Below are 24,777 nucleotides of genomic sequence, written 5' to 3'. Positions count from 1 at the left end.
CACATTCGGTCATCAATCGGTCGAAAGTGTCCCTGATCTATAAAATAACTCTCTCTTAACTCCGTTCCTTTTTCCTTGCACTTGCATGATTGTCCAATCTTATGCCTGGAAGAACACAAGGTATGACGCCTGAAACGAAAATATATCCCTTGATTCACAATTTCTTTTTATCTCTTCTTCAATTGAGCACATGGAGCAGTTATCTACTAACTGGGGTATGTGGATGGTGGGCTGTTATGGCCATTTCTCCCCAGGCACAGACTCAATTGGGCATAGTGAAGCACAGAGCCATTCTCTCTCACTGTTGTCCATTCACGCTGATGGTTATTTACTGTTAATAGATTCAGCTGTATCTATATCTCTCTACTGTATCAACCCATTGTGTTGGAGCTTTTAAAATCAACATGAATGTCAATCCATCAGCGTTTAGCAGCAGCGCCCGTCCCTGTCATGTTGTAAGCTGTATGGTTCCAGGTAGACCAGCACTGGATGTTGGGGCTTTCTGGCTTTTATTACCCAGACTCTGCTGGGAAGATCCAATTCTGGTGGGAATAATTGGGAATATTAACCCATTTATCATTGTGACTAGGCGAGGGAAAGTGTAGGTAGTAATATAATTTTTCTCATTGTGAAGGTTGAGAAATTAGAGTAAATTGGGGAAGAGATAAGGAAGGACGTGACAAAAGGAAGAACTAAAAAGCACTTATGAAGGCATGGAAGAAGAAAAAATGTGAAGATACAATTTAATCATTTAGGATGACTTGTGTGTGGAGTAAAATCAATATCAAGTGAGGATTCCCCAACATTTATCATCCTAAATGAAAACAACATGAAGTGAATGAAGTTCCTGCGGTAGGTCATTTATCATTCTAGTGCTGCCACTCCATGGTAGAGTGAGGTGAGTGCACATACGGCATGCCTTCATCTTGTTTTTATCATAGAAGCCATTCAGTATATGGTTATTGTCATTAATGATAAAGCAAGAACTATAATTGCATTTTTATTAGTGTCCATGCACATCTTCTTATTGCCATCTATTCTAAGTGTAAATAATGTTGTAAAAAACGTATTATTGAAACATTGCTTCCTCTGCATTAATCTATCCCTGAACGTCACTGTCCAAACTGTCCTGGCTAATTATGCGTCAGTCTTCTCCCTCACATCTGTTTAATTACTGTATGTATTTTGGCAGTGAAATTAAACTGGCGGATTGCTTGTCACTTTCCCAAGCATTAAGGTCCTCAGAAGGCCGATGAGGTGTAATGAAGCATTGCTAAATATACACTAGGTGGAAAATTTCCGAGGACTTGCCAGCAGTGATGGAGAGATGTGAAGTGGATTGACATTTTCAAAAGGCCACTGCAGCATGTTGCCAATGAAAGATAAATGCATGTTTATCAATCAAACAGAATTCATGCTGCAGCTGAAAAAGGATATCGATCAGCAGTTGGCTATCGATCTCCCAATGTAGTTAATTAGGTGAAACTTTGACTTTTTAGTCAATGCCACTGTAGCAGAGAATGGCCTTGTGTTAGCCTTCATGTACAGGAGAGGGCAGCAAAATCAAGATAGCTGCTTGTTGAACGCTTTATTGGTGATACTTGAGCTGCACAGAGGCTGTAATGCCCTCATATTACCTACCAGGATGACTTTTAAACAAGAATAGAAGATATAAGGCCTGTAAGGCTGTAATACTCACGCACTGGAAAGGACTTTGCTTTTATTACTCATATCTCCACTGGAGCAAAGATGAAGCCTAACATTTGGCCATGTTTTGTACTACACATTTAGCAGCCATGCAGACCTGAGGTCTCATTCATAAAACAGTGCAAAGGATCCATAATAAAAAGTCTACGTGCGCAAAAAAAAATGAAAATGGCGTTCAAAAAGAAAAATCAGATGCATAAAACCATGCATACACACACCTACAGACAATCTTCCTTTTATAAATCACAGTCCACGTACATCGGCTACATATTCCGCCCTCTACATTCAACCATTAATGATCAATGCAATGCACCACATGGATATTGATACTTAGAAATGATCCTGCTGATCAATGGTTCTTTACAGGAGAAAGACCAAGAAAAAGGAATGTATTTCTGACAAAAATGGATGTGCTTATGGGTGGGGTGGAGGTTGAAAGCACATATGGTTTAGTGGCTACTCATGTAAAGGTGTGTGTGTGTGTGTGGGCGGGGGGGGGGGGATCCCACCATCAGTGTGTCTGTTACTGGGCAGGGCACACCCAAAGGCCACACTGATAGAAAAGGTACCTTTCCTACGTGGAAAGTGTGAGTCTGTATGCGGAAGACGTCGGAGCACCTCACTGCTGTGAAATGCACAAAAATTCTAATACAACCTAGACCCCACTTGCTCATAAATATCACTTTGAGAAGATGTTATTAAAAAAATAATGACGCTCTGTCTCATTCTTTAAGGTTTGTTTTTATAAATCACAACGTTTGAGTGGGAAGTGGTGTACGCCTCATTTAGGCACCATTTTGCACATACGTAGTAATATAAATGAGACCCAGAACTGTCAGAATTCACTTTGTCTCCGATAGTCAGAGCTATCTCCACAGCACAGCACTTGGCTGCACCTATAATCATTATGCTATAGTGGGGAAAATGCTCTGGGTTGTTAGTATTTCTTTAAATTAATCAAAAACGTGGGTGGCACTAAGTCGTGATGGTGCCCTTACAAAACAGATGGACATACACAATGCCTTGTAAAAGACGGGGCCATTGGCGGGAAAATACCCACCCTGCATTGACGGTAAGTCAGACTAGAATTTACTCAACTTCAATTTATCTACCCAGTACTTAGTGGGGCTCAGGTTAACTTCGGCTCAGAACAAAAAGCTTTAAGACCATTACCTTAGCATGCTATTATAGTAAACATTTGCATACATGCTATTTTAGAGCTATAACTGATGGGAATTCAGTTTAGTTAGTTTAAAAAGTGTCATGAAGTAAAGTGTTGAAATTTCCTTCCATTTTGAACTGTTGCTGGCGCTACATAAAAGGATGCACTAATGTCCAAGTCTTCAAGATATTTCTCTGAATCAGAATGCACCACACTGTTAGCATGGCTAAAAGATTACTTCACCTCAACGTTATTAACGTTATTATTTCGTTTTTCTGTTTTGGACTAACAGAGAAACAATATAATATTTTGATATTCAGTAGTATGAAATCCACGCATCATGCTGAGAGGAAACCTTAGCATGCTAATGGTATGTAGGCTACAGCTGTGTGATGGACATTAATCATTAACGTGGCGTTGGAGGTGCTTCCTTGAACAGAAGTGTTGATTTGAAGTTTTGTACAATTCTGACCTGATCATGGTGCTACATGAAAAATCAAGGACAACTCATTACAAGTCGTTGCAATATTTCTCTCAGAACCAAGATCTCTCTGCTAGCGTGGTTATGGATAATGTAGCCTATTTATTGAAACAAAAGGCACCCACTGAAACGTAAGTCTGTCTATATTTCTTTTGGACAGAATAATAAAATAACACACTTTCTTCGATATTATGAAATACATTTAACTTACTAAGGAGAGCAACTTTAGCATGCTCACGGTACTGTGGCGATGGGGAATCTAGCTTTAGGTGTTCTGTCGGGAATGAAACTCTTGTATGATTGTGATCTGTGAAACAACATGAGAAGTCAGGGGATCACCGCCAAATTCATTAGGTTTCATTCTCTGGGGACCATAAATATCTGTACAACAGTTGACAGTTGAGTCGAGATATTTCACTTTGAACCAAAGTATTGAACTGACCACACTTCATTGAAACCAAGGCACCAACTGAAACGTACAGGTATGGCTTTCTATGTTGTTTTGGACTAACACAATAGTACATAATATTGCTATCTTCAGTAATATAACACATTTTGTATAGTTTCTACAAACAATTTGTACATTCGCGTTAAGTCAAGATCTGTAAAATTGACACTTGAACTTTATATTATGACTCTACAGTACATCCTTTTTAACCTTATAACATCTCTGCATTGTGCTCATGGCTCATTAATGGCCTACATACAGTGTAGTATCTTTAGTTATGCAAATATAAGGGAAGCCATTTACTCGGTGTCCTCCAGCAATTACTGAAGAGGCTTCTTCTTTATAAAAACAAGTAGTAGTGAGAGAAATAGAGGGTCACCATGACAATCAAGCACCTTCCAATATCCCATATAAAGCAAGATTTAGTGTGTAGTTACGGAGTATTTGCATTCTTTCTCGTCATGAATATACATCAAATAAGCCATTGAGACATTTTTTTTTTAATTTGTTATAACTGTACGCACTGGAGTTCAGTTCAATACTTTCCTCCTTGAACTGAACTCCAAGGCATTGGGTAATCGACTTAATGGACTGCCTCACCAACTACGTTGTTGTTTCTTCGTTTTATGTGTAGGGACTCTTCTCATGCTGCTGCAGAGGTTTGGTGCTATTTTGAGCAGTATTAGTGGTTAAAAAAGACGTTTTCGATGCGTTTGGTGCTCTACCCCGAGCTAATCAGTGTTAGCCATGTCTGGCTATTAGCGATTCTCCGGAATTTCTCTGTTAATAGGTGATCATGATGGCTTATCAGATGTATATTCATGCCGAAAAGACCATGGATTGCAAATACGCTGGAATTACATTTCAACAAACCACTTCAGTCTCGGGTAGATTGAGGCTCTGCAAAAAAAATGCAAAGCTGAGGGTTACTTGGCATCTCAGGTTCCAGCTTTCTACTTGACCTCTCACCAGACCTTAAACTACTCACTTCTTATATGACGATATTAAGCAGAGACAGTTTACAGTGTGATAAAACAAACTATAATACAATTGCTACATGTTCGAAATGATGCATGTCCACATACAATTCAGTACAAGTTCATTTAAGCTGTTTTTTTTTATCCTATCCTTCTCCTCTTGTTATGTTTCTGGCTTGACGACTGAAGTCCTGCCGTCTACTTCCCCACACTGGTGTTGTGTTTGCGGTTATGTTTCTGTGCAATGCCATAGGGCACATGGGCAGCAACGGTGCCCATCTCAGCCGCTCCCTCCACGTGAAACATCTGATCATCAAAGTAGATGTGAGGCCTGATCTTCTCCAGCATGGGGCCCTTTGGTGCCCCTGCAAGGAATAAGGCCTCGTCAATCTCCAAACCCCAGGCCCTGAGTGTCTTCAGCGCCCGGATCCCAGAGCTGGCTGCGCTACGAGCTGTGACCAAGTATGTTCGGATGGGACAGTCCAGGCGCTGGCCTTTGGCGTAAAACTTTTTCTGGAGTTTCCCCAGTGCTTCCAGGAAGCCCTTCAGGGGACCCTGTCATAGGGGCAAACAGAGATTATGTGTTTTCTCTTCAGAGTCTTTTTTTCTGTATTTTACGCCTTGAATCATCAGTTTAGCACCATATCCTTTTTAAGCCTGTACAGCTGAAAGCTAATTTGATTAATTGCTGGCTGTCTGAGAGAACGATGCACCAAATCTCAGCCTGAATCCTAATGCCCTTTAAAACCCTTTATCGTATCATTTTACATAATTTATTCATAGATTAATCAGTTAATTAAATGGATCTTGTATTGAGAACATCTGCATAATTATTTACAGGTGATTGGGTATGCATGGATATGGCAAGATGGCAGATTATAGTTAAAAGCTTTCTTTTTAATTACAAAAAACAACCATCCTGAGATAGAGTCAAATGCAAACCATGCTGATCCCCCATTTATTCATAATTCATATGTTTATGGTGTCAGACCATTATCTGCTATTCAAGACAACATTTCCAAACAGACCTCTAGTAAAAAAAACGACTTACATGATCCAATAGTGTGTCCTCATTGTCCCTCTCATGTTCGAAGAACTTGTCCAGCCCATGTGCCTTGAAGATGCGTTCAGATTCATCGGAGAAGAGGACGGCGTCACCATCGAATGCCACCCTCAGCTGGGACTCTGATACCTCTGTCAGCTTCTCTGACATAAACATTGTGGCTGCTGCGATGCCTGAACATAAACACAGACAGAGACACCAATAAGGTCCAACAATAGATTGGTTAAAAGTGGTGGTGTTTGTGAAGTATCCACTTTACTTTATTGCACTGTACTTTATTTTACTTTACATCACTACGCAACACTGCACTTCTTCACTTCACTGCACTTCTTTACTTCACTGCACTTCTTTACTTCTCTACACTTCTTCACTTAACTGCACTTCTTCACTTCACTGCACTTCTTTACTTCACTGCACTTCTTTACTTCACCGCACTTCTTTACTTCACCGCACTTCTTTATTTCACCGCACTTCTTTACTTCACCGCACTTCTTTACTTCACCGCACTTCTTTACTTCACCGCACTTCTTTACTTCTCGCACTTCTTTACTTCACCGCACTTCTTTACTTCACCGCACTTCTTTATTTCACCGCACTTCTTTACTTCACTGCACTTCTTTACTTCACCGCACTTCTTTATTTCACCGCACTTCTTTACTTCACCGCACTTCTTTACTTCACCGCACTTCTTTACTTCACCGCACTTCTTTACTTCACCGCACTTCTTTACTTAACTATACTTCTTTACTTCACTGCACTTCTTTACTTCACCGCACTTCTTTACTTCACCATACTTTTTTACTTCACTGCACTTCTTTACTTCACCGCACTTCTTTACTTCACCGCACTTCTTTACTTAACTATACTTCTTTACTTCACTGCACTTCTTTACTTCACCGCACTTCTTTACTTCACCGCACTTCTTTACTTCACCGCACTTCTTTACTTAACTATACTTCTTTACTTCACTGCACTTCTTTACTTCACCGCACTTCTTTACTTCACCGCACTTCTTTACTTCACCGCACTTCTTTACTTAACTATACTTCTTTACTTCACTGCACTTCTTTACTTCACCGCACTTCTTTACTTAACTATACTTCTTTACTTCACCGCACTTCTTTACTTCACCATACTTTTTTACTTCACCGCACTTCTTTACTTAACCGCACGTCTTTACTTCACCGCACTTCTTTACTTCACTGCACTCTTTACTTCACCGCACTTCAGTTCGTACTTCACTGCACCTCACTTCAGTTATTTACATTACTATACTGCATTTCATTAATTTACTTCACTGCACTTCACTTATTTACTTCACTATACTTCTTTACTTCACTGCACGTCATTACTTCACTGCACTTCCTTTCTTTATTTCACTGCACTTTAATTCACTATACTTCCCTGCATTTTAGTTGACTGCACTTATCTGTGCTTCACTTCTAGTTTTTTGGATCAGAACCAAGTAAAGAGTTTTACTTCGCCTAAAATTAACAAATAGATACATTGATACAATCATATGCTGGTCGGACACAAAACGACACTGCTAAAACTAGCATTCACTTCATTTCATGCTAGAAATAGAACAAATCAGGAATGTTTTCATCAATGTTGTTACAGCTGTAGTGCTATGAGAAACACTCAGAACAGTAATGGCCTTCAGTTACAGAACGTATTAACAACTGGCTTCACTGCTAATGAAGACCTTTCATGTAAAATGCCAAGGACACTTCTTTTGCTTCAATCCTGTGTGTGTGTGTGCGTGTGTGTGTGTGTGTGCGTGTGTGTGTGTGTGTGTGTGTGTGTGTGTGTGTGTGTGTGTGTGTGTGTGTGTGTGTGTGTGTGTGTGTGTGTGTGTGTGTGTGTGTGTGTGCTTCCCACAGAGTCACTGTATTAGTGTCATGAAGCGTGTAAGTCACATGAAGAATGTCCCTGAGGTCACCTTGAGAGGTATGTGGTCACGCTGTGATCAATCCATCAGCACTCCAGTAAATTTCCTTCTGCCTTCCACAGAGTGAGACACAGTAGATATGATATGTTGTTTTCTGGTTCTAATCTAATATTTGGAAAAATAAAGACTTTTTGTATCAGCAACTATTACAAATCTTGTTTTTCAATTGGTTTGAAACATATTTCCAACCTGACTCTCTCCACATGAATTTCGTTCCTCCTTGCGTCACTCATCCATCTGGGATCTCTCCATAGGAAAGTGATTTCAGGAGGTTGGGCCGTATCAAAATCATGGCATATGATTGGATAAACAACTTGTTCATCATCTTTATTGACGTGCTACTTCAACCACTCACATTGAAACCAACCCATGACGTTGATGAGAGCGACGCAGGGAAAAGTCAAACCTGTTTGGGAGAAAAACATGGTTTCCACCAACAAAAGCCTTCAGAGCCGTTCTCTGGTGTTCTTTTAAAAGAAGAAATATTCACTAGATTGGACAACAAGGATGAAATAGCAGCATCAATGTTGACGCCTGCTTTCTTGATGCGAGCCGCCATTGTTGTCTGAATCAGAACACTCGCTTCTCCGAAGTGGTTATCACTTCAAACCCACACATTTCACATCACTGCATTCTGTTTCCAGCTCCTTGTCAACAGAGCATATTAACATTTTGTATTCCTTTGGCAAAGAGCGGTCCATGTTTTCAAATATTATTCAGAGAAAATGGGATATTACAGCCTGCTGGTATTCCCTTTAATGTATGCCTTAATACTCCATGGCACGCAGGAATCCATCAAGGAAACACAAAGAGGGGAAATCGTCAATATGCTTCGTTTATGGTAATGTCACTGCAGCATTGGAGAAGGTGTCAGTCACTGCTACTCATTATGCAAACAGGACCGACAGAATTCAGAACGTTTACTTGCAGCTCACTGTGTGTGTGAGTGTGTGTGTGTGTGTGTGTGTGTGTGTGTGTGTGTGTGTGTGTGTGTGTGTGTGTGTGTGTGTGTGTGTGTGTGTGTGTGTGTGTGTGTGTGTGTGTGTGTTTCATTGAAATTTAAAGGCAGTATTGTTTCTTTTCACGTTTTGTACCAACTGCCAACAACTTTCCAAGACTTTTAAATCAGCCTGCCCTTACTGGGCAGCTAAAAGTATAATGACATTGATAACAGTAAAACTACATAGGCATGATATGGCTATATAAAGCAAGGATACATTTTGTGGGTGTCTGGAAGGTAGAAGAAACATTCAAATGCTAGAATATTATATATAATATAAGTCCTACGGTATATTGTGATTTCCATGTCTTTTTATTATAAAGCTGGTTGAGGTTCTGTGAAAATATCAAAGCACTTAATCCACAGAGATATGTAACTTTTCTGTTTCTAGGATAAAATATGGGTAAATATGGGGATAAATATGGATACTACGGCCACCAACTTCCTCCGGCCTCTTTCTGGAGGATAGTTGCTTCTCCATCTGTCTCTTGCTCTGTGTGTGTGTGTGTGTGTGTGTGTGTGTGTGTGTGTGTGTGTGTGTGTGTGTGTGTGTGTTCATGCTCACCTTCAGCCAGCGCCTCCCTGACCTTGTCAGCATCAGCAGACAGGTAGAGGTTGGTCTGCCAGGCCTTCAGGTAGCCAATTGGACTGCTCCCCCCCGTCATACAAAACCTCTCAATAAACAAGTCTGTGGACAAGATCAACAAACAGCAACACGGTTTTTAGTTTCAGCACCTCGTCTAATAGCAACATGCAGAACACTGGCAGCATTACAGTATTGGTATATTTATTTATTTGCATCTTTACAGACCCTGTGAGGTACAGGAAGAAAGTGACAGAAACAAAATCCTTATTTCTGCTGGGAACTGTAGATTTGAATATGTCATGGAGTTCATAATACGCAATTTCAGGAGTCACACAAGGTGACGTTAGGGCAGATGGGGCTTAGGGAAATGGTGAGAGGATAAACTTTCAAGCAGTTAAAAAGTGGAGAGGGTCCAGAGAAGGGGTTACTTAAGGGGGAAGAGGGGACTGTAGGAGAGGTAAGGCTGTGCAGATGAGACGCAAAGATGACTGGTGGTGTCTGTTTGCATTTTGGCTCTCTTAATTTGCTGCTGAAGCCTGATCCAAAGGCCAGTGGAGAGATGATATGAGGGGAACACGCGGATACTGATTTCAGGTAATGAGATCTATGATTCAGTGAGAAGTAGTTTTGATCTCATCTACAAACTTGTAAAGTTTTGTGACTGTGTTATGGTTATCGGGCCATTCACATCATGTCCTTTTTTTTATTCATATTTTCTTATTATTATTCAACAAAATACATACAAACCATACCACAAGTCAGAAAAAGCCTTTCCAAAAACAAAAACTAAGACAAACAAACATATAGAGGGAGTGCAACAGCGACAGTATATCTTCACCAATACAAATATATACATACAAATGCAGAATGCAAATACAATGTTAGCCTAAGGGTGCAACCCACCATTGTATCAAGATGCTACGGTATAAGGGCCCCATATCTTCATATATAAGTCTTCCTTGTCTTGCAACCTATAACTAAGTCGTTCGTAAGAAGCAATCTTGGCTTTCTCATCCAACCATTCCTTCAGCTGTAAAACTTCGTTTTCCAGTCTCCCAGTACTATCCTACATCTAGTAATAAGTGCTGTTCTACACCATACCGACTGGTGGATAGTTAGACCACTTCCCTTTGGTGTGATCTCCCATTTTAAATGTCAATAAATTGTAGTTTATCACACAATGCAAGTGTTGCCATTAGCAGTGCAGAATGACTGACCTAAATAAGGCAGAATAACCCGCTCCTCACCAGATGTTGGTTTGTGAAGCACAGCTTTGTAGTTTCCAACTGAAAGAGGATGAGGACTATGAGATGTAGCTATTTTTCTATTGATTTGGTGTTTGGGCAGTGGTCTTTATTAAAATGCTAATGTGAACAACAACAACAAAGGTGTCCCATTGGTTCAAATAAACACTGCCTGCCCAAATGAAGCTAAACTGGTGAGAAAATCAGACATTTAATCTATAACTAGAGTTCCAAATGAAAAAAGATGAATTGCCACAAAAAAGACATACCAGAGAGACATAATATGACTGATATAACCAGGCTAAAGGCAGATGCTAAAGGAAACTAAAAAAAGAGAGAAACAGAGTTCAAGGAACCAACTGTCCTCGGCTGTTTCCTTAAATGGTTTATTTAGCTTTGTAGTTTGGCCCTGGTGGGTTTAGACCTTGCGCTACACAGCAACTCATTTCAAACCTCCCAAGCATCCCCTGCCTTTCAGACGGGTGCAGGAGCGTGGGAGTCCCTCGATGAAAATGTCCTCACCATTGATGTCTTTGTATCTTTTTTCCCCCCTTGCAAAAATGTTTTCATATCATCTATCTTTGTATGATTTATTTGCTTGTTCCGGAGATCTAAAACATGGTAATTGGAAAGCAGGAAATCAGCAGGACTGCAGAGACACTGCTGTCACATCAAAGAATGAGCAGCTTCATTGTGCAGTTTAACACTACAGCAACTAGGTTCACGTGCATATGGGATATGTCAAACTGTATGCTCTCATATAATGGTTTCAATTTCTTATTTCCATAGAGAACGATAATGTCATCTCATGACATCTCAATTTTCTGCGCACAGAGCACATTATAGGACCTGTCACTCATCTTGACCCTTTGGATCCTCTTATGCATATCTGCCAGTGGTTTTCCAAGGAGATTCCTGTTTTTCATTTCACTCTCCCAGTTTCTCACTGGGCTCACACATCTCCCAAATGTATTCCATATACATATTTTTGCACCTATTTTTTCCCCTTTGTTGTTATGACAACCTGTCTTTGGCACTGTGCACAACTAAAACTCTAAGATATACTGTTTCCACCACACAATAACCCCACTAAATGTTGTTTCCTTGCAGGCATGTGATGGGGACGATAGTGGCTCATGCCTTGTCCTCCTCAACGAGTGATAGATGGTGAAAGAAATGCAAATTGCTTTTCACAGGTCAAGCCCATCAGCCTTCTCTCATTCCCAGGGCATCAAATTCCACAGTTTTTGTCATTTCACTCAACATTTGATTCTGTTGGTGTTGTGTTTAAAATGTACCGGGCTTTTAACTGTAAACACATTCACGGCCAAGCAAGTCTTCCAGGACTAAGCACAACAAGGTCCATGTAGAGAGGAAGTGGATTGGTTACACAAGTTACATTAAAAACCCACTAATTTGAACACCATACACAGTCTTTTCCTCATCCTTACCTAGTATCTTCATTGCTTCACCTAATCAAGTACTTTTGCTTGTACTCACAATATTAACCACGACTTCTGAATGACTGTAGTGGAGTATAATTGTGGAGTTTTACACACGGGGCTACCCAGTGCGTTGGCAAGTGACGCCAAGGAGTCCTGACAAAATGACCATTGGGATAAACCCCACTTTGCTCCCTCAAGGATTGCCTTTTTAACCACAATAAGCATAGGCATGCACATAATCTCTAGGGTGCAGGCGCAATGAATGAATGAATAAGAACTAATGAATATTATTTCATGCCAGAGATTGGGGAAAGTTCAAGCCAAAGGGAGAAGTCAGCTGTCGTACCACAGGATTACAGAGCAGCTTCTTTCCTCATGCTTTACATTAAGACTCCTCAACTCGTCCTCTATACTCCATCATAAAAAGTAGTTTTGATTTTTCTCGTGTAGATTAAAGGGACTACACCTTGCAGTTCATTGTGCAACCTTGTGTTATAAATGCAAGGAGATAAGTTTATACCTCATCCCGCAGCTTTTAGAAATAACTACTTTAAGCAGGTGATGAGAGGTGTATTTGTATTTCGCTGGCTGACACAGCATGTCCAACAAACCCTTTCCACTGTGACATCAGAGGAGCCATGTTTTCCTTTAGTTCTGTAGGAAAGCTCAGAAGTCAAACGCATTGGGCCCCTCATGCAGAGAGCCACCACAGAGATCTAACATAGAAGCATCTGAGAGCATCTGAAAGGCCGTGCGTTGCTTCGGTGGCTCCGCTCAGACCTGTTTTTCTTTCGGGCCTCTCGGATTATTTTTACATCCCGAAGGACGTAATGTTGAACTCACCCCGGCCTGAAGCTCAAAGCACATGAAACATTTGAGAGGCTGAACAGGAAGTGGTCTCTGAGGAAGACATCATCTGAGATTTCCCTGGGAAGGATCCAGTCAGTCAGCTGTTTATACACTTTGTCTCTCAGCTGAGCTTGTGTTATCTCAGTATCCTGTCTTATTACACCAATGTCTTCACGTCTTATAGCACTGATTTTTTTAAATGTTTTTAAATGTTCTCTCCTAAATCATCTCCCAGTGTCTCTGTAGGTGGTTGAAATCTTTTTTTCTTGCCCCTATTCTGCCTTTCAAATTGTATCATTTGGTAGTAACATGGGTCTCCGAACCTGTAAATTCAGTGCTTTCCCCTGACGCATTATAGCCATTACTGTCTAGCTGTGAAAAAGATGCTGGGTATTAAGCACCTGTTCAGCTCAGAGCCACATCTTTATAATTAGATCTCTGTACGACTTACTGTGATGGTTGATGGTGTTAATGAGTCGGATTCCAACGTGGGCATGGTTGTATGTCACCAAAACAATGTCAAACAATTCTTCACTTTCTGGGTAGAGCTCCCGCAGACGAGCATTCACCGTCTCCAGAGCCTGTCGGGATACATCATCATACAGCAGCAGTCAGCTAAGAAATTCCCAACAGCACAGAAGTTGAATGTTCAGACTGCTGCAAAGTCAGAACTGAAGGCATAATCAACCTTTTTTTACTCTTGGTTTAAAATGTGTTCCATTGATCTTAACACAAGTGGACAGCCAATATCCTTTTTCAGCCCAAATTAGCATGCATAGGTTTGTATTTTTCTTTAAATGTGGGGAAACTAAAATAGGCAATAGACCCCTTTCCCATTGCCAGTTTACATACGCCTTTCTGGGTTTTTTTTCTGATTTGTCACAAACGCGCCAGGAAACAGGGCTAGTAAACAGTAGAAAACAACATTGAGGCCAATATTACGTGGGTTACATTCATATCTGTTATTTGTTTGGAACGACGCACGAGCACTGCTGGGGCGGAGATGGACAGAATTTGTGGTTGAAGTACTGACGGAGGCGCCGTCATGTCTCCATCACTGTTGATCTGAACCGGAGCCAGTACCCATGACTGCTGCAGAGTCATTTTTCCCGGGAATTAATGCAGATTGTAACTTAAGACAAAGCCAGATGTTAGCGGATGTTAAAGGGTTTTTTGTCCAGTGGGAAAGGGACCTAAGACATGCTGTCTTCCATGCACCTCAAGCTGACCAATATCAAAGGACCCCATGTACAATTATTAAACCCACAGAGCCAGTCACATTAGCCGTCGTGTTGGTACAGCTGCAGATATCGGCGTGAGCAGAACCCAACACATCTCCGTCCACAGGGCAAAAAGATGGACGGTCACAAGTTTTAAAGTGATTGCATGCTGTCACAACGTCCTGCATTGTGATTTTTTTGCTGTTACGTCCTTGACAGGGTTGCATCAATACACATTAGCGTTTACACTACAAAATGTATGGGCCCAGATGTGTCCCAGACCAGCTGTTGAAGTGGTTTGAGTGATTATATCACAATGCATCTTGGTGGTCATTTAGTTGTTATCTGATTGGCCAAGATACATTTTAGAACAAAATGTAACCAGGGTCTATGTGAGTGTGTGTTTTTGTGAATCTTACCTTGACGAAGGGGAAAGCAGGTCCAGGGGAGAAAGGTTCATTCTCGTGTTCGATTTGGTATCTCAGATACTCCTCAACCCCTTTCTGCTCAAACACCTTCTGCTCCCGCTCGGTTCGAAACAAGACCCGAGAAGAAACTGCAACGGTCACTGCGTTCTCTGGCTTTGGCTGCAGAAAAGGAGAGACAAGGTAGAAAATGGTAGGGTGAAAAGGATCATGAAGAAGATGAAGCAAGCAATAATGACCCATTAAGAGAACTGGAAAACCCAGGGGGAGGAGGTGAAAGGTGACAAAGGAATGGATGTCTATTTTTTTTCCCTCTGGGGTAAAATTGACCCTCAAACTAAACTGTGCTAATACTTTGAACTATTTCCTTTTTACAAGCACATGCATATGAACGCTGCTTTTACTATTTTACAAGAGGCCCCGGGTCATTGACACTTTTTTTGGATGCAGTTAAAGGTATTATTAGAGCTCTTCACATCACAATACATGCTGGGCTACATGCATGTGATATATTTCTCCTCATGTCATGCCTGTCATTTGCTCTAATACTGTAACAAACTGTGAAGGAAGATCTATCATCAGTAGATTGGTGTCATCTCTTAATTATTAGGTAAGGTCAAGAGCACAATACACTCAGCTGTAACTATACTGGAGTACAGTTTACACAGGTTTCCCTTTGTTTTACTCTTAGGGACTATCAAAAATTAATTTGGGGGGTTTTATGTTTTCAAAGACTTTCCTCCAAAAATATTTTCTCCTTGACTTCGGAAAAAATTAAAAAACCTCCTACCAAAATGTTTAAATAACATTACATATTGATTTCCTTAAAAAATACATGACTAGAAGAGGAAACAGAAATAAGATAATGTTTCGCAATTTAAACGTGATATTCTTCATAGGAAAACTATTTTTTCTTACGATGTGTGCAACAAGGGCTAGGCACTAGATATTATATATCATTTAAACAGTAGAAAAACATGTCTGTTGAATAGAGTTTTCCATTTATTCTATTTATTTTCTATTCTATTTCTATTGCAATGTTGAGAAACCAGTGGCTAAATTGGCTTTGTCAATATTTATATAATTGAGCTTTATGTTCTCGTCCTAACATGTTATGTTCATTTTGCAGAAAATATATTCATAAAATAAGAAAATACTCAGTACTTTTCATTTGGTGAAATATTCGCTTCACGCAGGAGTATACACAATTAGGCTTTACTATGTGGTTATTTCATATACATGTATGGACCAGAAAACATGCTATCATGATATTTATCGTTATCAAGATATGAAAGGACCTATATTGGGATGGAAGCCCTATTTGCAACCAATACACTCAACAATAAAAACATGAACATTTAAATATTCATTTTAATTTCAAAACTGTACATATCATTAAAAATGAGCTAAGCACTAAGAGATGCTGTTTAAGACCAACTGGTGTAAATGTGAGTGTGAATGGTTGTCTTTCTCTGTACGTCTCTATGTGCCCTGTGATAGACTGGCGTCCTGTCCAGGGTGTACCCCGCCTCACGCCCAATGTTAGCTGGGATCAGCTCCAGCCCCCTGCGACCCCGACAGGGACAACAACTTCTTAAGGTCTGTACTGCTGGTTATTTACATTGCCCTCAAATTCCAGTGAGGTGGACAAAATGTAACATTGATAAACCTGTTTTTACAAATGTTTCCCAGAATTACTGTTTAATCTCTGAGCTGCTCATCTCTTCAGGTACAGCAGGTTTAGCTCCCTAAAACTAATCAACAAATCCTATCCTTATTGTGCTCATAATGTTAAGTGTTTTGGAGACTGCATCCAAAGACTGTTTATTAAAGTCTGTGATCACTGCAAAATCAGTTAGTGTGTGTGTGTGTGTGTGTGTGTGTGTGTGTGTGTGTGTGTGTGTGTATGTGTGTGTGTGTGTGTGTGTGTGTGTGTGTGTGTGTGTGTGTGTGTGTGTGTGTGTGTGTGTGTGTGTGTGTGTGTGTGTGTTTTATTGAAGACTATTCCTCCGTGAACTCTAATGAACAGTTCTAGATGGCACAGTGGTCTCATTTTGCCTAATGTGTTATGCTCTGGTGCTAGTGTTTGAATAATGGAGGGCAGCATTCTTATGAGGGCAGCAGGCATTAGTGCCCACAGCAGGCAGCTGAACTCTGATGATGCCCGCTGTGGTGGGAATAAAGGGGTGAGTCATTTAAACTAAATCACATAAAGTACAATAATGTGCTCGGGAAAGTCTGTGTGTGTGTGTGTGTGTGTGTGTGTGTGTGTATGTGTGTGTGTGTGTGTGTGTATATGTGTTTGTGTATGTGTGTGTGTGTGTGTGTGTGTGTGTGTGTGTGTGTATGTATGTGTGTGTGCTTGTGTGTGTGTGTGTGTGTTTGTGTGTGTGTGTGTGTGTGTGTGTGTGTGTGTGTGTGTGTGTGTGTGTGTGTGTTCTTGTGTGTATGCTTGTGTGTGAGGGTTGTTCACGCAACTTAATACCGAGAACACACCAAGCAGCAAAGAGGTTGCAAGCTCGTTGCCACAGGCCAAAATAAAAGTTGGGGATAGTTTAACTTTCTGTGTGGACAGATAATACCCACAGCCAATCAGTAACAGAGTCCTGGGATTCCTCTGACTATGAGGACCTATGATTACAAATAATTTCCCCGCTGCAGAAAATAGTATTAATTGCGGTGAGCAGCAATCGCCTGCTGTTTGGTGTGTTTACGGCCTAAGGCAGGGACACACCAAGACTTCTTCAAAGAACTAGCGGTGGCGACGGCCCTCTGTTTTTCCCCAAAAAGTGCCACTTTTAGCTAGTTCTCATCACACGGATGTTTGTTCAACTGTTAATTTTTCTGATAAGTTTGGTTAGAATGAGTTATTTGATGCTTTTAAAGAGTCATGATTGACAGCTGTGATCGACTCATGATTGGGTGGTATGGGCAGGACTTCGATCACTACTGGCTCCAAATTTACAATATGGCTGAATCGGCCATAAAACAGCTGACGAGGGCCAACTATATCATGATATAAAAAATAATACTAACAATAAAAATAAGAATTGCTTTGTAGTACAGTGTTATTAGTGAAAAAATGTATTCTTTAGCGGAAAAATTGAAAATTAAATGAAAAAAAGGCAAAAGCACACAACTGCAATACACAATGCAAATTTGTGTCCATGCTCTGATGGCCATGTGCTGGTAAATAGGTCACAGGCTGACAGGGACGGTGATTCACTGTCCCTTTATTTAGCCTTATTCCACCACAACAACATGCCTGCTGACATGTCACCTACTTACCTGCTAACACAGACACACACGCACACCTCACCCTGTCAGGATTAACCCATGCATATATAAATCAGATCAGAACACTGACTGCATGTTTCTGAAATTCTGTAAAACAGTCAACTTAATCGAATTGTGGTTAATGTCTTTACACATAAATACATGCATAGTGGGCATACGATCATATTATGTCAAGAGTTCTTATGCAATTATAAGACATATATTTGGAATGTACCACACAAAATAACACATCACCTTCCTGCATGCTTTAGCAATGAATCCAAACACAGGCATATGTCAAGGTGATGTTTGTAGCAGACACTGAGAGAGAGATTCTCCCCAGGGTGCTTTTGAAGGCTGCTATTTGTCAGGACTAAATTAACACACAGAGCCTTCAAAGTGCAAGAGTGGGGTGAGGGTAAAAATAACTCTTATGTGCAAAAATACACAATGTAGAGAGTTGCCTTCTTTTGCTCATTTAATAATAACATTTCGACTAGGATCACATTTAAGGAGGTCAGAAAAAAACAGTGGCAACAATAGCAAACTGGATTAGCTTTCATTTTTTGAATGGAGGCTAGTTAGCATAGTTTGCTTTTTACGAGTGTAAATGTGTGTTAACAGCACAATGGGTCCTCCAAATATTCAATGTTATAAAGAAACAGATGGCTTAAATATCCACTATTATGCTAATTTTCAGGTTCTTATGTATTGTGTTGTATTGTTTCTAGAACATGTTTACATGCTTTAATGTTCCAAAAAACACTGTCTGGCTGCATATATCTGTATTCACCTTCTGTCTGAAACGCTCCATTTTAGCAGCTGGGCAATGACTCTCCTTTTCTGCAGCATCGTAGCGGCACTTTCTACCTATATTGTCCTATAGTATACTTGTGACATCACAACTGTGCAGAAGTCCTGATGACTCGTTTAAGTTCACAGTTTCTGAATACAGGCTGTGTGCATTTCTCTGTGGATTGTGCGTTTTGATACTTTCACAGTATTTATATAACACCTCAACCTGCTTTATAATCAAAAAGATGTGGAAATCTCACTTTTTACATTATAGGACCTTTAAAGATTTAACATACATAACCAATTCAACTTGAGTGTATTCATACCATGAAAGTTAACGGTATGTCTCCTAGCAACACCGCCCCTTATTATCAGTTGACCATTGGCACAGAGGTTTGAAACATTGCTGTTTCCAAACACATGCCTAAAAGCAGTTTTCATGAAAAAAGTTGGGAGAATTTTCTGTTTTCAGCCAAGCAGAGCATATAATATGTCAACTAATATTGAAATTAATAAGCCACATAAATCAAAGAGCCATAGCTCTCTGTGGCCACAGTAATTACCACACAGCTTGCTGGTTCATTAGCTCATCCGAGCCGGTCCCTATCCAGTACAATATGAATCAACGTCACAACACACGCGAAGATGCATGGGGTCAGGTTGTTGGTTAGTAGGGTGGGTGTGTCTGTGATCATGCAGGCACATCGGCAGCCGTCACAGAGGATGTGTAAAGTAGGTGAAAAGGTAGTGGTGATGGTCATTTAGTAGCCATGGACACAACCTTTGACCTCACATGATGATGGGACATACTTACGAAAAACACGCCTCCCTCCACCTTCCGGGCTCGTCTCCCTGTCACCTTAGCAGAATGACAGTTTGTTTTTATTCATCGGGTATTCAGAGAACATTCATTTACAACTGAGCCTCATTGACAGTCCAACCAACCACCTAATCCACACAAATATACAGTATTTTTATTGGCTTTTTTCTTGCATGGAATCTTTCAATTTGCATCATTGACCTGTTGGGATTTTTTTGCAATGCCTGATACAAAATCAAGTTTAAACACATGAAGACAGATGGAACACATGGAAACCTGGATCTCTTTATGACTACCTCACAGATGTACGAGACCTTTGGTGCAGCTTATCCATTAGAGTCAGTTTACTCTATGAATAACATGTCACACAGTCTGAGAGTGATCCCAGAGGCACGTTCTTTGCTGTGATCTGATACTGGTAGTGTTAACACCATGCCCTCTCTCAGTGGGCCCCTTACCCATTGGGAATGCATCGATCACAAGGCTTCTCTGCAGAGGAAACCACTGTATCCATAATCAACTTTCTATTTATTGATTTGTGGGATGGCAAAGGTGAGTGAATATAATTAAACCTGCTGGGAATGAAGAGTAAATATTCAGGTGTGGTTATTATTACGTTGCCCTTAGGAATTTCAGCACCATGAAGCACAAATGAGGAAGTGGATGTTGAACCTTCCCCCTCTTCTCTTCCCTACACTGTACAGTGTATTAATCCTGTCAGAGCTCTGCCAGATCAGCATAACACAGATCCGTGAGTCATCTGTTGTTCAGCGTTACATATCTGAGGGGGTGAGGAGAAATGGAAAGGGATTTCCAGACAAAAGACAGAGACAGAACAGCGGGGAAGCAGTGGGGGGGAAAGAGGTGAACGTGTGAGCACAAAGTTAGGGGGTGAGTAGCAGTGGGTGGGGAGGGGGGTCTGATATTTATAGATAAGTAAAAGGCCAGTGATGATGCAGTCTATTCAGGCCTTGGCAGACATGGTAGCACAGGAGTGTGACTGCACACTCTTCCAGTAACAGCAATGCTAATGTGGCCATACTGTTTTTCTCTGAAATCAGTCCAATATTAAAACCACATATTAGTCAGCAAGTGACAGAGGTCTTTGGTTACATATTCATACAATATTTTATCAGTGCTTTGTGTCTCATAGAAAGAATTAACCTGAATTGTAATTTTGATTAAAGTTTATAGCTGTTTCTCATGACTTTATTGTCTCAGGAAGTTGTTTTAGACATACAGTAATAGCTTGTATTTCTGAAGGAGGCCTTTAAAATGTGCATACATAGACTACTACGTACAAGCTGAATTCAAAGACAATGTTTTATGACTAAAAACACTAACAATGTATGCTACGGCTAAATTACAGGTTAATGTAGAAATAAAAGGAAATAAATGATGCATACAAGACAAGTTTTGTTCAAAACAGCAGGCTAAGTGGCATGTTTTTCAGCTAAAGCTAGCTAGCTAATTAAGCTAATGGTGGTCTTTTTAGAAGACATTAAAACAAAGAAACAGCATTTCTTTAATTACACCATAGAGCTAGTAATTTCTAGTAGTCAAAGTATGATACATTGAAATGTGGGCTGACTGTACCCTAGTTCAAATTATTTCATACAGGGACAGTCAGGACTTACATTTATGCTTTATTGTTTAGGTTTCATTACAAAAGTTAAAGTTTTTAACAGACTAACTGATTAGCTTGGCAAAAAAACGCTTACTCGAATAGGCTAACAAGTTTCGCTTGGGTTGCTAAAGTAAAAACTTCCCTATGGAAGTAAATCTAAATTCAACATTAAAAACATTCAACATTAAAGAATTTAACAGGCCAAATTCAGCTGCAAAACACAATCGATTCTAGGTACAACTCACCAACCCAGACCTAGTTCTAGTGCAGGGCTGGTGCTGGTGCTGGTTCACTGTTGGTTCAACTTGGGAACCTACACAGGTTAGACAGCCATGTCATTAGGTCACTGTATACGTCTGAGGTTTCCCCAGAAATGCTAACGCCCACTTCAAGCAGAACAACAACAATGGTGGACTACAACACACTTGTATATTCATGTTTGCTTCCCAAGTTGTTAATATTGCTTTGATTTTCTGAAAGGAACTGTGTATAATTATTGTGCATAACTGTGAATTAACATTTTTTTAAAACTTAACTCATGTAATCTGTCACTTACTTTGAGTGATTAAGCACACTAAAGAAGACATCTTTCTTTAGAAAAGTTGTTAATTTTGACAAAGAAACAACAATACAATACACAAATTCTAAAATCACAATATTTTTTAAAGCATGCTAGACTGGTGCCGGTTCTAGGCCAGCAAAGAGTTTGTGCTGCTCTGGAACCAGTTTTCCTGGCCGAGTGCCGGTTCTTTGGCTGTCGTAACAGCATAAAGTGGTTCAAGATTGGGCACCGGCTCTGAACCAACCAAATTCAAAGTGAAATTTAATGTTGTCGGTCTGGGGACAGAGGAAAGCGAGCCGCCGGAGGAAGAAACACACCTCGGTCAGACACTCTCAGTTGTTACTGTCGTCAGTGGGAGCTGCTTGGCTTGGCTTAGGTTACCACTGTAGTAAGTAAGATAGCTAACTGGACATGCTAACGATTGCAGTATAGACACCTTACACTGTGTCTGTTTGTTTTTTTAAAGAATAAAAAAGCAATGTGCTGTTATTTCCTTCCCAACCACTCATCAACTTTGCTATTAACCTACAGCCCCTGAGTTATTCTCCCTACTTGGTCCTGACCTTCAGATTTAATGTAACATAAGAGGTGGCTTTAATTGAATATGAATTCTACTTAATTACACTAATCTGGCCATTTAAGGTTAATTAAAACAATGTAACTAAAATGACATGAAAAGCTGGTGAATTATTACTGCCTTTGTTGTTATTACTGATTGTTTGTGTTGTCGAGTAAAAGCTCCCATGATTTAAAAGAAACATTTACATCCATTCCCTTGGGTAGCTAATCATGCATAACGAGGCTGTCATCAATGATATTGTGGATAACTAGAGAAAAGGCTTAATTAGGTTAATTATATAACTTGACCTTCAAGACAGCTTAGACTCAGAATTACGAACATTCTAAGGTCACAGTAGAAATAAATGTGTTTTTCCCCCCAGGCTAATAAAAAGTCATGATTAAATAAGTCTAAATTTTCTAAAAAGAAATAGAATTCCTTACAATATGATAACATGTATGGTTACATTTAAACTGTGCCCACCAACAGGCTACACAGAAATGTGTCTGTAAATAGGAAGTGATGCGACATTATTGAAAATACTGCCGCATCATGCTAGGTTCACTTTTATATGATGCTTTATATTTGTCCTAACAAGAACACGAAATGATGTCATCACAGCCTTAATTCTGCTCAGCTATAACTATCATATGACCATTTAATTTCAACTCACATTAATTTCAATAAAATCCATAATCTGTGCATTACCTCTGATGAATAGTCCCATGCAGTATACACTAATGCTGTCACTAAGGCAGACATTTAGATACTGTCCATTAAGATATATCTTTATTACAGTAATGTAAAGCAGTATTATGTGGATGAATGGTTAAGCAGTATCACTGCCATGTAATGGATGTTTACAGCCTGAAAATAGACCCCTGAGGTCGCGCTAATCCTCAAACAGCAGAGATTACTCAGCTTTTAGCTACTTTTAGTTCAACTAGCCTAGCTTGCACTTAGTTTGCTCACTTTATTTATTTATTTTTTTTAATTTTTTATCATTCTCTCATTTTTCTTCTGTTTCTCATTTAAATGTTCTGCATGTATTTAATTGCTATAATCCTGTTACAGAGTCACCCAAAATAGATCAGTCCCCTAATTCCCTGGAAATGCTGCTGTGTCATGTACAGCATGTTGAAGTCCTACAATGCAATAAACAGTACGTGATACTGAGTATGTTTACATGTCAGCTCCGAGTCCTCTTGACTGGATATTTACTCCTCAGAAGCAAAATGAGCTCCAAATTTACTTTTACTGAACAACATCTGGAGTATAAATTCAAAATATAATCCATCGGTCTCATGCAGGCTATCATGACCTTTATAAAGAATTGTAATAATTCGCCCAACTAGACAAAATCAAATGAAAGTACCACTCTGCATGCTAACTTCACGCACTTTTACACTTTTTTTGTTTGCTTTTAGATGCCACATGTGTCGGCCATTAAAATCCCATTCATAATTTGTAAGAAGGGTGTATTCAGAGTATGGCACCAGACTATGTGACCAAACTCAAGACACCTTATGACCTTATCTAACTCCTACACTACACTTTAAGCTGCACATGGGTGCACGTAAACATCTGAATAAAAAAAAAAAGTTGGGGAAAGCTGGATAGATACAAAGAGAGGAGGACAGGTTTGTTTTGGAAAGAAATATATTGTGCGATAAATGCCTAAACAAAAGGCCTTGATGTGGAAACGCTCGCCTCTAAATCCCTATGGAACACAGTCAGACAGACACAGGGGTGCTGACATTTATGAACGGTCAGTGAAACTTACTGGTTTTGGCTTGGTGGTGAGGCCCAGGTGGTCCTGATCAAACTCTTCTTTCTCTTCCCATGATCCTCTGCTGTCCCCATTGGACGAAGGGGAAACTTTTAGCTCCTTGACCTGTCCGCTCATCACCTGTACAGGGTCCAAACTCATCTTCACCATAGAGAATCACCCTCTCTGTGCTCCCAAAGGCGCCCTCCGACCTATCCTGACTCCTACCTTTGAATTATCTTCCTCTTCAGAATCAAATAAGCGAAATGTCCCTTGACAGTCCGTGGCATTTATCCTGTCACATGCATTGATGACACACTTTCTACAGTACGGTAGCTGGGCTTATCCGAGTGTGAAGAGCAAAAGTGTTCACTCTTCTGTCTCCTGTTCACTTGTCTGTATCCTCAAGAGGATTATCCCTGACAACAGAGGACATGAAAGAAACTTGCTGCTACACCGTCACTCATTCACAACCATTCACAACCATTCACACATACAGTCTGTCCTTTGTCACGTCCTTTACGTGTGTTGCAGGCTGTGCAGCAGTCCATCTGCTGATATCTCTGTGTCCCTCTGTTTCCCCACTCAGTGACCCTCTCCCTCCCTCTCTGTTCCATTCAATCACTCTCTCAGCTCCCTGGCTTCCGCTCATTCCTCTGTGTCCTCCCGCTGACCAATCACAGCCCTGCTTCCTTATTCAGCGCGGCTCCTCCCCCCCTCCCTGTCCCGTGTTGACAGTGCAATTTGCCCATGAGGCTCATGGGACGTACACAAGTACACAGCAGGGATAGCGTTGTAAGCAATGATAATAA

At 40.3% G+C, this 24,777-nt stretch overlaps 1 protein-coding gene across 2 annotated transcripts; it reads right to left on the bottom strand.

The window, feature by feature from the left end:
* Positions 1 to 1,711: 1,711 nt before the first annotated feature.
* Positions 1,712 to 24,538, bottom strand: nt5c1aa (5'-nucleotidase, cytosolic IAa). Of its 2 annotated transcripts, XM_083925660.1 has the most exons (8): positions 24,194 to 24,538; positions 23,981 to 24,106; positions 19,444 to 19,488; positions 14,553 to 14,720; positions 13,365 to 13,494; positions 9,355 to 9,477; positions 5,827 to 6,011; positions 1,712 to 5,330 (listed from the first exon to the last, which is right to left on the bottom strand). In XM_083925660.1, the coding sequence occupies exons 2-8, from the start codon at positions 24,101 to 24,103 to the stop codon at positions 4,974 to 4,976; spliced, it is 1,131 nt and encodes a 376-aa protein (XP_083781786.1). In that variant the 5' UTR covers positions 24,104 to 24,106; positions 24,194 to 24,538; the 3' UTR covers positions 1,712 to 4,973. The 2 variants fall into 2 exon arrangements, with proteins under 2 accessions (XP_083781786.1, XP_083781785.1); XM_083925659.1 differs by having other exon boundaries at positions 23,981 to 24,538.
* Between the last annotated feature and the right edge of the window lie 239 nt (positions 24,539 to 24,777).

The sequence above is a fragment of the Echiichthys vipera genome (genome assembly GCF_963691815.1).
Source record: "Echiichthys vipera genome assembly, chromosome: 13".
NCBI classification, from domain to species: domain Eukaryota; kingdom Metazoa; phylum Chordata; class Actinopteri; order Perciformes; family Trachinidae; genus Echiichthys; species Echiichthys vipera.
The sequence above is the reverse complement of the archived record's forward strand: the minus strand, read 5'-3'. Positions and strand labels throughout refer to the sequence as shown.

Excerpts from the sequence above, each read along its gene's own strand:
- nt5c1aa (XM_083925659.1), bottom strand. The coding sequence starts at position 24,136 with ATGGTGAAGATGAGTTTGGACCCTGTACAGGTGATGAGCGGACAGGTC. Across the intron at positions 19,489-23,980 it reads TCACCACCAAGCCAAAACCA|GTGACAGGGAGACGAGCCCG; the intron begins GTAAGTTTCACT and ends CATTCTGCTAAG. Across the intron at positions 9,478-13,364 it reads TAACACCATCAACCATCACA|ACTTGTTTATTGAGAGGTTT; the intron begins GTAAGTCGTACA and ends TCTTGTCCACAG.